Below are 14,164 nucleotides of genomic sequence, written 5' to 3' on the forward strand. Positions count from 1 at the left end.
TTTCATCGGGTCATATCATGTTTTCTGTCAGCACTAAAAACGGACCTGTGAGGAGAGCACAGACTCTACAGCCTCAGAGCCTGAGATAGACTTGCAATACCACTTCCAAATAAAGGACCCCAGAGGTGGGATCATCTTTTTGAAACCCTCTAAATGTGATGTAGGTTAGGGTCCCAGGTATCCCATCTGCATCCATTCATCAGTATGTGCCTCATTTGTGGGTAATCATCGGGGGGGGAAAAAAATCAGAATTTCATGTGATGATCGAGAGCCTTAAAAACAGTAGTATTATGCAGAGTGGTTAAGGTACATGCAAAAAGTTATGGATCCAAATCCTTTAAGGGGCTTTGCAAGTCTTTATTTTTAAATTTTTGTCGAAATAAATTTAATCCGTATTTTTCTTCAGTTAATTGGTTTAAATGTAATTTCTTCCATTTCCAATACTTTGTCAATTAATTTTAATCATCATATCACTTATTTATTTGCTCTCATTTTTTTCTTCCTATCTTTTTTTTCATTCGGAATCTGGCCATCTGACTTCGATTATTTTCATGTGTTAAGTTAGATTCAGTTTCTTCCATTTTTTTTTTTTATCTTGTAGTTTGGCCATGTTACTGAATTTGTTATTTCCAGTCCTGATTTTGGTTGAATTTCATTTTATTTCTTGTCTCTTCATTTGTTTAAATCTTCATTTGTGTTAATTTGTCCATAGTATAGCAAGAATTTGTTCTAAATATTTTGATTACCATCAAAAAATGTACATTTCTAATAAAAAATACACTTTTTACACCGTTTCACAGGCAATATAACTAGAGTATTTCATTGTCTGTTTTTAACAGTTAGATCAGCAGTTTCAAACATTCATATATTATGGCAGACAAATAAAATCAGTTATCACATGCACAAAGATTCCAAATGGAAAAAAAAGAATGATAGGAAGAAAAAATGAGAGTAAATAATGTAAACATGAAGGTGAAAAGAGTGCAGCAAAGGATAAGAAATAAATAAAATTATTAAAAGCCTCCTAAATAAGGATTTAAAAATAAAATATTTAATAGCACCCAACTGGATTCAGATCCACAACCTTCTGCACACCAGGAATGTATCGTAACCACCATGCTATGCTGCCAACCTGCATAACCAATATTTTTGAGGCTTTAGAGCGCCAGAGAAAATTTTGAAATTTTTTTCATTGATTGCTCACAAACAACGCCCCACTTTCACAAACCACTGCAGGGTGCCATGGTGTGATGCCTGCAACTCTAACATACTCTTGCCTGCCTGCCTGAAGGAAGGCATCACGGTATGTTGCCCAGTGAATTGGCATACTCCACGGTGATGTCACTTGAACATTCAGTTGCTATCATGATCTACAAAACATTGAAAGTACGATGAGGAAAAGAAACAGAGCTGTGCGCTCCCTTTTGGAAGGCAGCTGGGTGGGCTGTATTGATGCAGTGTGTGTGTGCTACTGTCTCTTCACGATCAAATTGGGGCCCAGGTGTCCATTACAAATATAGGTACAGACACCTCGCCACTATGTGGTGCACAGAGGAGGAGGCCGAGTGAACACTTGCAATGGAATATGGATCAGTGGCATCGAGTTGTCATCACTGATGAATGCAGAATTTGTCCGAAGCGTGAAAATCGTAAAGAGAGCAGGAGGAGCTGGGACCGAAAGAAAGTCTCGGGCACACAGTCCCACAGCTTTGGCAGGGAGGTGGTTTGGTCATATTTAAGAGTTTCTTTCGGCGGAAATTCATAAACGAAATGACCCTTGGTAAAAGCAGACACGGACGTGATCGAGTGTGCATGGGATCTGCACCATCACAGGCACCCTCCTAGATCACTGGGTGATCTCGTGAGGACCACTCTCAAACAATGGGACAGACTTGTCAGAAATATTTAGCTACTGCAATTTAAGCTGGTGCTGTTAGGATTCTGCATAATCACATCCTTGGGAGGGAGAGGGGGGGACAGCAAAATCATTTTGACAAGGTATGTTATTTGTGAAAGTTTAACTTTTTCTATTTGTGTGTTTGCACTTCTTCACAATGATGTTGCTATTATTGTCTGACTACGTTATGCTCTGAATAACTTTTAACATTGGCTGATGAGATTTTGTGATATCAGCTATGATAGGCCAACAAAAGTGCGTCACAGTCTAGATTTCAGTTTTTCAGAAGCTGCCATGCTGTGTTTGCTGGAATTCGTGTTTATACTTGTGTAATATGAAAGTATGCAGTGTATATGTTTTGCCGTGCATTGAAGGTCTTTCCAAAATATGTCGTGTTTTTTTTTTTTTTTTTTTTTTTTTTTTTTTTTTTTTTTTTTTTTTTTTTTTTTTTTTGCTAGGTTTCATTTCCTAAAGTGCAGGGGCTCTATGTGGTGTATAAAACCTTCACCATTCAAAAGATTGACAGGTTTTACTACTCCAAGGAAAAGTATATTGCCACTTAACACTGAAAAGAAATGTACTTTCACCTGGAAGAAAGCGTATTTTTAACCAAGAAATCTGGGATTTACATAGTTATTTTTTCCTTGTCCATGCATACATCCTTCTACCAAAAAAATAATTTATAAGCATACAACATAGGTATCTTCTGGCATAGCAAGTTCTGAGGAAAGGAAATTTAAGGGGCCTGCACAAGCCAAGAATACATCTACATTTAAGTGATTACTCTGCTATTCATAATAAAGTGCCTGGCAGAGGGTTCAGTGAACCACCTTTAAGCTGTCTGTCTACTGTTCTACTCTCGAACGGCACGCAGGAAAAACGAGCACTTAAATTTTTGTGTGCAAGCCCTGATTTCTCTTATTTCATCGTGATGATCACTGCTCCCTATGTAGGTGGGTACCAACAGAATGTTTTCGCAATCAGAGGAGAAAACTGGCGATTCAAATTTCAAGAGAAGATCCCACGCAACCAAAAACGCCTTTGTTTTATTGATTGCCACTCCAATTCGTGTATCATGTCTGTGACACTGTGTCTCCCATTTCGCGATAATACAAAATGAGCTGCCCTTCTTTGTACTTTTTCGATGTCATCCGTCAGTCTCACCTGATGCGGATCCCACACTGCACAGCAATACTCCAGAATAGGGCACACAAGTGTGGTGTAAGCAGTCTCTTTAGTAGACCTATTGCACCTTCTAAGTGTTCTGCCAATGCATCGCAGTCTTTGGTTTGCTCTACCCACAATATTATCTATGTGATCGCTCCAATTTAGGTTATTTGTAATTGTAATCCATAAGCATTTAGTTGATTTTACAGCCTTTAGATTTGTGTGACTTACTGCGTAATCAAAATTTAGCTGATTTCTTTTAGTACTCATGTGAATAACTTAACACTTTTCCTTATTCAGGGTCAATTGCCACTTTTTGCACCATACAGATGTCTTACCTAAATCATTATGCAAATCGTTTTGATCTTCTGATGACTTTACAAGATGGTAAATAACAGCATCATCTGCAAACAGTCTAAGACAGCTACTCAGATTGTCCCCTGTGTCGTTAATATAGATCAGTAACAATAGAGGGCCTATAACACTTCCTTGGGGAACGCCGAATATTACTTCTGTTTTACTCATTTACTTTCCGTCTATTACTACGAACTGTAACCTTTCTGACAGGAAATAACAAATCCAGTCACACAACTGTGGCGATACTCCTTAGCCACGCAGTTTGGTTAGAAGATGCTTGTGAGGAACAGTGTCGAAAGCCTTCTCGAAATCTAAAAATATGGAATCAATTTGACATCCCCTGTCGATAGCACTTATTACTTCATGAGTATAAAGAGCTAGTTGTTTTTCACAAGAATGATATGTTCTGAAACCGTGCTGACTATGTATCAATAAATCGTTTTCTTCAAGGTACTTCATAATGTTTGAATACAGTATATGTTCCAAAACCCCACTGCTAATCGACATTAGTGATAATAGGCCTGTAATTCAGCAGATTACTCCTACTTCCCTTTTTGTGTATTGGTGTGACTTGAGAAATTTTCCAGTCTTTAGGCGCAGGTCTTTCTGTGTGCGAGTGGTTGTATATAATTGCTAAATATGAAGCTATTTTATCAGCATACTCTGAGAGGAAACTGACTGGTATACAATCTGGACCAGAGGCATTGCCTTTATTAAGTGATTTAAGCTGCTTTGTTACACCAAGGATATCTACTTCTACGTTTCTCATCTTGCCAGTTGTTCTTGATTGGAAGTCAGAAATATTTACTTCGTCGTCTTTGGTGAAGGAGTTTCAGAAAACCATGTTTAATAACTCTGCTTTAGTGGCACTGTCATCAGTGACTTCACCGTTGTTATCACGCAGTGGAGGTATTGATTGTGTCTGGCCACTGGTGTGCTTTATGTATGACCGGAATCTCTTTGGTTTTTCTGCCAGATTTCGAGACAAATTTCGTTGTGGAAATTATTATCAGCACCTCACATTGAAGTACGCGCCACATTTTGAACTTCTGTAAAACTTTGCCAATCTTGGGGACTTTGCGTTCTTTTAAATTTGGCATGCTTCTTTCATTGCTTCTGCAACAACGATCTGACCTGTTTTGTGTATCATGGGGCATCGGTACCATCACTTATTAATGTGGTATAGATCTCTCTCAATTTCTGTCACTACTATCTCTTTGAAAATGTACCACAACTTTTCTACACTTACATGATCAGATCAGAAGGAGTGAAGACTGCCTCAAAAAAGGCGTTAAGAGCATTTTTATCAGCTTTTTTAAATAGATATAATTTGTGTTTCTTTTTGATGGTCATAGGTGTTATGGTAATCAGCCTAGCAGCAACTGCCTTGTTGCCGCTAATCCCTGTATTTGTCACAATACTCGCTGTTTGTCCAGGAGTATTTGTTGTGCTAAAAGGTCAAGTATGCTTTCACAACCATTTACACCTTGAGTGGGCTCATGAACTAATTGTTCAAAATAATTTTCAGAGAAAGCATTCATTACAATTTCGGATTAAGTTTTATGCCTGCCGTGTAATTTTTCCAGCGTATTGAGGGTAGATTAAAGTCACCACTGACTATAATAGTATGAGCGGGGTACTTATTTGAAATGAGACTAAAGTTTTCTTTGAACTGTTTAGCAACTATATCTTCTGAGTCGGGGTCAGTAAAACGATCCAATTAACAGTTTAGTCCGATTGTCAGGTATAACCTCTACTCATACTATTTCATACGAACTATCTACTTAAATTTCACTACAAGGTAGACTACCTCTCACAGCAATAAATACTCCACCACCAACTGTATTTAATCTATCCTTTCTGAACACTGTTAGATCGTTTGAAAAAATTTTGGCTGAACTTATTTCTGGCTTTAGCCAGCTCTATGTACCTACAACTATTTGAGCTTCAGGGCTTTCTATTAGGGGTTGGAGCTCTGGTTCTTTCCCAACACAGCTACGACAATTTACAACTATATTACCAATCATTTGTACAACTACCTTACTGTGTTTCACCTGCCTACTTTTAGACGGACGTCCCTTCAGTGGTTCCCTGAGACCCTCTAACCTAAAAAACCGCCCAGTCCCTTCCACACAGTCCCCACTACCCGTGTAGCCACCTTTTGTGTGCAATGGGCTCCTGACCTATTAAGCGGAACCCGGAAACCCACCACCTGATGGCACAAGTCAAGGAATCTGCAGCCTACACAGTCACAGAACCGCCTGAGACTCCGATTCAGACCCTCCAATCGGCTCTGCACCAAAGGACCACAGTCGGTTCTGTCGACGATGCTGCAGATGGTGAGCTCCCCCTTAATCTCGGAAGCAAGACTGGCAGTCTTTATCATTTCCACTATCCACCCGAAACCAGACAGAATCTGCTCCGATCCAAAGCGACTCAAGTCATTGGTACCGACATGAGCCACCAACTGCAGTTGGCTGCACCCTGTACTGGAAAATGCGGAAGATACGGTTGCAAAGAAGGGTGTACAGGTGCAACAAGTGCATACAGTAATGATAGTAATCATTATTGTTGCTTTAGTGCATATTCATTAATTGTTTTATGAAGCTGGAGATGTTATCCATTTCTCTAATATAATGCAGGAAGGTATTCCAGAGTCGGGTTACTGCTACTGAGACTGACTTCAAGGAAGTAGCTGAACAGTGGTGTGGGACAAAAAGGATTTTACTCTCATGGGAACAGGTGTTTTAGTCATGTTGTTCAGACAGGTGTGTTCAGTTCAGTCTGACAAGAGTGCTCAGAGGAGAGATGACAGTAGAGAAGACCGAGAACTGAAATCTCATCCCTTTTCTGCATGCAGCTTGGATAACTGTGCATATAATGGTGAAATATGATCATAGAGTCTAACATCACAGATGTAATGAACACAGGCATTCGTAACCATTTCCAGGCACCGTGAACGTTCCTGAGAAATCCCTTGCAAAATAACATTGCTGTAATCTGTAATAACTGGAAGTATAAGTGTTTGTACAAGCTTCTTTTCCATATCAGGAGGGAAGAGCTTTGTTGTATTTTTGTAGGGCATGAAGAGGTGCTGAAGCCTTCTTTCACGTTGCTGTTATCTGCTCACTCCAATTCAGATTTTCATCCATTATTACTCCTAGACTCCTTGCTGAGAGAGAGAAGTTGATATTTGCCCCATTCAGGGTTAAAGATGGTAGGGATTCTAGACATTTTGGGCTAATGAGACAAGAATAACCAACCAGTACTGCTTCATTTTTGGAAGGGTTGAACCTCAACCCTATATCCTGTGACCATTTTTGATGGTGCAAACAGGGTGGTATTGAGATTGTTGACAAGTATCTTCAGGTTTATCGGTTTCATACTTAGTTACAGCTGCTGGTATCAGGTTACATGTGGTATTTGCTGTAGGATAAAATTGATGACACATCATGATGTACAGCAGAAAGATCATAGGACCAAATACCGAACCCTGATGGATGCCTGATACTGCCTGCCTCCATTGAGACATAATGGTGCTAGACACGATGTATTGCTGGCGAAGTGTCAGGTCCGAGTGAAACCACTGCACTGCACTTGACAATAAATTTAAGCTTCCAAGTGTGGCAAGGAAAATGTCAAAGTGAGCAGTGTCAAAGGCTTCGTTGAAGTCTAAGAAGCATCTGATGATCACCTCTTGTGCATCCATGGCAAGCTTCAGGTCATCTGTTAGTATTGTTAAGACAGATGATGTGCTTTGATGTGTACAGGAACCTGATTAGTATTCATCTAGTAGGTTGTCTGAAGTTAGTGTGTTAGCAGGCTGTGGTCTATATAGTCTAAGATGATGGACAGGGCACAAAGAATGCAAATAGGTTGGTAATCAGTGTGTGTTGCGCCAATGTCCTTTTTTGGTAATAGCTTAACTATTCCCTGCTTCCAGGCCTCAAGGAAAACACTTGTGGTTAAGGAATGGTTGAAGATATGTTGTATTGAGGAGTAGTAGTAGTAGTAGTAGTAGTAGTAGTAGTAGTAGTGAGTCAACAATAAGCTTCATCATTTGGACTGCAATGACATTGTGTCCATTAGATGTAGATCTGATAAGCATGATGGATTTTTGATGGCACTGCAAGTAACAGCTGTAGATAGAATTTTTTGTGGTGACAGTTGTTTATCTCCATAAAGTAACCAGTGAGTATCTTGCACAAGATTTGGTACATAGGACATCTACAAATGAGAGGCATGATAACTGATTTAGAGAGATCCACTTCAGTTGTACTAATATGTATTCAAACCATGACCTGTTTCAGGATTTGAAAATTCTATCTTCAGGTGTAAGAAATAATTGTATTTGGTAACACATGCGGTTGGGCCAGTCAGTGCAAGAGCTCCAATCATCGCACGGTGGCAGAAACTGTCCATCACTGGGCAGCTGCAGGGTCAGAATGCCAACCACTACCAGCAATAGTAGTTGGCGTGCCTACCCTGCAACTGCCTGGCGGGGGATAGTTTCCATCAACATGCTACGATTGGAGCTCTGCTGATAGTGGTTGACTTTCCTACCTTTCAGATGTCAGACGATGGACAGTTTCCACCAACGTGCAATGGCTGGAGCTCTTGCACTGACTGGTCCAACTGTTTGTGTTACCAAATACAATAATTCAATGCAAAGGGTAGTTGGTACTCATCATACAGTGTAGATGCGAGTCGCAGAAAGGTACATCAAAAAGACTGTTGGAAAGTTAGCTTTCGGCCATCAAGGCTTTGATACGCACACGCACGCGCGACCACAGTCTCTGGCAGCCGGAGCGAGACTGCTAGCAGCAGTGCATTATGGTAGAGGCAGGTCATTGAGTGTAAGGAGGCCGCGATGGGGAGAGGGAGGGATAGCATGGTAGGGATGGAGGATGGTACAGTGCTGCCGGGAGCATTCAGTGATGAGGTGGAGAGTAGTGCAGCTAGGAGCAGCCATGAGGTTAGATGGAAGGCAGGGGGAAGAGGTGGGGTAGCAGGAAAAGAGAGAAGTAGAAAGACTGGGGGTGTTGGTGGAATAGAGGACTTTGTAGTGCTGGAGTGGGAACAGAGAAGGGGCTAGATGGATAAGGACAATGACTAATGAATGTTGAGGCCAGGAGGGTTACAGGAATGTAGGATATATTGCAGGTAGCATTCCAACCTGTGCAGTTCAGAAAAGCTAGTGTCGGTGGGAAGGATCTAGATAGCACAGGCTGTGAAGCAGTTATTGAAATGAAGGACTTCATGTTGGGTGACTAGCTCACAACAGGTTGGTCCAATTGTTTCTTGGCCATCGTTTGTTGGTGGCCATTCATGCAGACAGCATGTTGGTGGTCATGCCCACATAGAATTGAGCACAGTGGTTGCAGCTTAGCTTCTAGATCCCATGACTGGTATCACCACCCTGCCTTTGATGGGATGTGGTGGTGGTGGTGGTGGTGGTGGTGGTGGTGGTGGTGGTAAGATGTGTGGGACAGGTCTTCCAAATTGGTCTAGTACATGGGTAAGAGCCATGAGGCAAGGCGTTGGGAGCAAGGGTTATGTAGGGATGGATGAAGGTATTGTGTAGGTTTTGTGGGCAGCAGAGTATCACTTTGGAAGCGGTGAGAAGGATCCCCATCCTAGTTACAATGTAGTTTTTCATAATGACTATTTCACAGAGTTTTTATACACTATCAAAAATTATTCCTGTAACGTTTCTACAATAACCGAATAAGAAAATGCGATTCCAGGAACTGATGATACGTCAGTTCTTCTGAAGTATTCTGTGGAAATAAATTTGCTTAAAATTAATAAATTTAAAGCCATAATTGTGCTATGTGACTGTGGAGTAAATAGAACAGTGAAAACTCCATGTAGCAATATCAGCAACGTAGGAAAAGACAGATTGCTATTTACCATAAAGAATACACGTTAAGTTACAGAGAGCACAAAGCTTTCGACCACAGCCTTCATCAGCAAAAGAGAAACAGAGGAACACACACCATTTGTATACACAAGCAAGCACATCTCACACACTCATGGCTACCAACTCTGGCAGCTCAGGCCAAAATGCAATTGTTAAGTTGGATAACAGCAACAATCTGGAGGGTGAAGGGGAAGGGAAAGGGATAGTAGTGTATGTGTTGGGGGGGGGGGGGGGGGGCACAGGAGAGCTGTCTGGAATCTGGAATGCCAACAGGCCCAGTGTCAGGAGTTTGTGGGACAGGGAGTTGCATGGGGAGGGAGAAGCTGGCAAAGATGGGCGGGTGTGTTGGCAGAGTGCAGTAAATGAAGAGGCTGGGAGCTGAGAATGGGGAGGAGATTATATAACGGGGGGGGGGGGGGGGGGGGGTGGAAACTGTTGGGTGGAGGGTGTGGGGATAGTACGAGGGTCACTCCAAAAGATATGCACACTATTTTCTTTCTTTTTTAATCCATCTTTTATTCTACATGTTTGAAAGTTTTACAGTGTGTAGATACATCCTTTAGGAACAATATTTGCATTTCTCCACATAATTTCCATCCCTCTCAACTGCCTTATGCCATCTTGGAACCAGCACCTGTATACCTGCGTGGTAAAATTCTGGACCAACCTGTTGGAGCCACTGCTTGACAGCGTGCGCAAGGGATTCATCATCTTCAAACCTTGTTCCACGAAGAGAGTCTTTCAGTTTCCCAAAGAAGTGATAGTCACATGGAGCCAGGTCAGGACTGTAAGGCGGGTGTTTGTGTTGTCCATTTGAGTTTTGTGGTTGCTTCCATGGGTTTTTGACTGACATGTGGCCGTGCTTGTCGTGAAACAGCAAAACATCCTGCTTTTGCCAATGTGGTTGAACACGACGTAGTCGAGCTTGAAGTTTCTTCAGTGTCGTCACATATGCATCAGAATTTATGGTGGTTCCACTTGGCATGATGTCCACAAGCAAGAGTCCTTCGGAATAAAAAAAACATCGTAGCCATAACTTTTCCTGCAAAAGGTGTGGTTTTGAATTTTTTTTCCTTGGGTGAATTTGCATGATGCCACTCCATTGATTGCCTCTTCATCTCTGGTGTAAAATGATGGAGCCATGTTACATCACCTGTCACAATTCTTTCAAGAAATTCATCTCCACCATTCTTGTACGAGTACTGTTCCAAAAGTTCGCTGCATACCGTTTTTCTTGTTTCTTTGTGAGCCCCTGTCAGCATCCCGGGAACCCACCTGGCACAATGCCAACAGTTTCAGTATTCTGCAAACACTTCCTTCTCCAATGCCAACATAGTGTGACAATTTGTTCACTGTGATGTGTCTGTCAGAAGTCATCAATTCATTAACTTTCTGCACATTGTCTGGAGTGTGTGCAGTACGAGGCCTGCCGCTGCGAGGACAATCCTCAATGTTGCTGTGCCTGCTTTCATCACGTAACCTGCTTGCTCACTGACCAACTGTACTGCAATCGACTGCAACATCTCCACACACCTTTTTCAAACTCTTGTGGATGTTTCCCACTGTCTCGTTTTCACAGCACAGGAATTCTGGGACAGCACGTTGCTTCTGACGAACGTCGAGTGTAGCAGCCATCTTGAAGTGACGGTGCCACTCACGGGAACAGGTTGAACTAAGTTTGAAAACAAGTGGGAAGGATGTATTTTTACAAAAATAGTGTGCATTTCTTTTGGAGTGTCCCTCGTATGTTTCAGTAAATTGAAGCCAGGATAATTACGTGGAACGGAGATTATATTGTCAGAATAAATCCCATCTGCGCAGTTTCGAAAAGCTGGTGGTGGAAGGAAGTATCCAGGTGGCTTAGGTAGTGAAGCAGCCATGGAAATCGGACACGTTATGAAGCTGGCATGACTACCAACCAGCTTTCCACCAGGATGAACTGCCACCACCAAACTGTGGCCAAGAGCAAAGTAGATAACCCTGTTGCATAACATGCAGCTGAGCACAACATGCAGCTGAGCATAACATGATAGATTTCAATGGTTGCTTCGCTACCCGAGCCATCTGGATCCTCCCCTTCACTACCAGATTTTCTGAACTGTTCAGATGGAAGTTATCTTCACAACACATTCTCCGTTCCTGTAATTATCCCGGCTTCAACTTACAGTAAAATACTGTCCCCACACCCTCCACCTAACAGTTTCAACCCCCCCCCCCTCCCCCGCCCTACCATCTCCTCTCCCATTCTCATCTCCCACCTTGTTTATTTGCTGCCCTCTGCCAGTGGATCCACCTATTTTTTCACACTCCCCCCGTTCTCTGTCCCATTACCTCCTGATGCGGCACCTGTTGGCATTGTGATCCTTCCACACTCCATTAGACAGCTTTCCTCTGTCTCCCCACCCCCTACCCCCCAACCTCACCACCCACTCCCACCTACCCTCACACTACTATCCCTTCCCTTTCCCCGCGCCCTCCAGATTTCTGCTGCCGTCCCATGTGATATCTGCATTTGGCTTGAGTTGTGGTGGTCACCGGTGGTTGCTTGTGTGTATGAATGGTATGTGTTTCTTTGTTACTCTTTCACTGATGAAGGCTGTGGCCAAAAGCTTTGTGTAAGTGTCTTTTAATTGTGCCTATCTGCAACTTAATGTGTCTTCTTTGTGGTAAGGAGCAATCTATCTATTCCTACATTGTTGTAAAGTAAATAAAAATGTTATTCAAGTGGAGACAAAAGTGAACATGTTGACAGTCCCTATAGCACGTATGTTAATATAAGTCTTGGCATCGATAATTTCATAATTTTGTTTCGTGGTCGGCCATGTTACATACTTTTCAAGCAGATTAGCAAGTGTTATGTGGTGTCTCAAAAAATAGTTTCCACTCCTCCTGCCAAGAGGTCCTTGGAAATTTCTTCTTCTCCATTTGAAGATTTTTTAAAATGTGAGCTTAATAATAGATGTTGTCTTAAAATAAAGAACACAGTTTTGAACAAACTTTCAAAATTTACTTCACAGGCAGAATCCCGGGACGAACCACCGTGGATGCAGTTGATGCGGGAAGCAATAAACTCGTTGCAGTCAGAGTCCGAACACAATTTCTCTCAGCCTCCCGCTGACTCAGATAAGCTGTACATGGCTATTGGAGAACGGGATCTCATAGAAGTGGCCCATCCATCCCCACAAGAAGGTGCTGAAAATCACAGGTACAATGACTATACCATCTTTGATAGGAATAACTAAGTTCAGCATCTAGCATGTGTGATACATTTGATACATCTAGCATGTGTGATACATTTGACAGCTATAGGTGTCCCATCTTACTTCTTGTACTTCGAATGCTAGTTGACTCATCCTCAAGTACCAGTGTTTGAAGACAGATCTGCTAATGCAATTTTTTGGCGCTGCCATCTGCAAGACAAACCTCAAATGAAAATTACAATAATTTATAAGTTGGTTTGGATTTTTCAGTTGTTTCAATAACTTCTGTTGTTGTTGTTGTTGTTGTTGTTGTTGTTGTTGTCTTTAGTCCTGAGACTGGTTTGATGCAGCTCTCCATGCTACTCTATCCTGTGCAAGCTCCTTCATCCCCCAGTACCTACTGCAACCTACATCCTTCTGAATCTGCTTAGTGTATTCATCTCTTGGTCTCCCTCTATGATTTTTACCCTCCATGCTGCCCTCCAATGCTAAATTTGTGATCCCTTCTGCTATATGGTATTCACAATAATATAAAACTTTGATTTTTATCCTATCCATGTTTTCCCATCTACAAGCCAGTAACTAAATGATACAGCAATTTTTCAGTTGGTTAATTCATCTATATGGTATTCACCAAACTGAAAAATTGCTGTATCATTTAGTGACTGGCTTGTAGATGGGAAAACATGGACAGGATAAAAATCAAAGTTTTATATTATTTGTGATGACCCGTTGCCATCACTGACAACAATTAGATATTGGTTCAATTTCTTAACCACAGTTAAACATCCAGTTTAAATAGTAATTACCCAAGGTGGTCAGCACAGACACTATGAAAGAAATCGCTGAAAATATCCACCACACAATTCTCACTGATAGACAAAAGTGCACAAAGTAGCTAAGGCCATAAATGTTTTGACAGAAATGGAAAGTAACAAGTTGGCAATGAAAACATTTTCATCCCAATGGCTTCCATGAATCTTGATGAACAACAACAACAAGTGAGTCTGGGATTCAACTTCAAAAGTGTGTTCACTGCAATATAAGTGAACTGCACCACCGCTGTGACATGGGTTTGCCATTATACTCCAGAAACTGAGCAGCAGTTGTTTTGGATTGCTTAAAGTGACTATTCTTCAAAGAACACAGACTGTCATGTCAGCCAGAAAATTCATGATGACAGTTTCGTGGAACACAGTGCAACATTCTTCTTCTTCTTCTTCTTCTTCTTCTTCTTCACCTTATGTAACTACAACTCTGCGTGGCTCTTAGCCTCTTCAACAAATTTCCTCCATTCTGCTCTCTCAAGTGTGTTTCTCTGCCATCTTCTGATTCTTGAGAGGTTTTATATCTTCTTCCACATCATCTGTCAACCGATTCTGTGGCCTTCCTCTCTGTCTTCTTTCATTTGGCCTTCCAGTATCCACCCTAAGGACATGCCGAAGCCAGGCTATTCTCCTAACTTCTTATTAATCTACAAGGGTTGAATGAAAAGTAATGCCTCCACCTTCGTTAATTGGATTTGGATGGGAATAGTTTCATAAATCAAATGCAGAAATAATACTTAGAGTATGATCTTTAATTACCAATATTCAGTTTTCCACACAATCGCCATCTATT

General features: G+C 41.5%; 1 protein-coding gene across 10 annotated transcripts in view; it reads left to right on the forward strand.

The window, feature by feature from the left end:
* Positions 1-14,164, forward strand: part of LOC126293735 (uncharacterized) — a 113,838-nt gene that overhangs the window by 62,308 nt on the left and 37,366 nt on the right. For all 10 annotated transcript variants that reach the window (XM_049987069.1, XM_049987071.1, XM_049987072.1 and 7 more), the window contains one exon: positions 12,362-12,549. In XM_049987069.1, coding sequence (XP_049843026.1) covers positions 12,362-12,549 — 188 coding nt within the window. The remainder of the gene's footprint in view (positions 1-12,361; positions 12,550-14,164) is intronic.

Source organism: Schistocerca gregaria, chromosome 10 (genome assembly GCF_023897955.1).
Source record: "Schistocerca gregaria isolate iqSchGreg1 chromosome 10, iqSchGreg1.2, whole genome shotgun sequence".
NCBI lineage: Eukaryota > Metazoa > Arthropoda > Insecta > Orthoptera > Acrididae > Schistocerca > Schistocerca gregaria.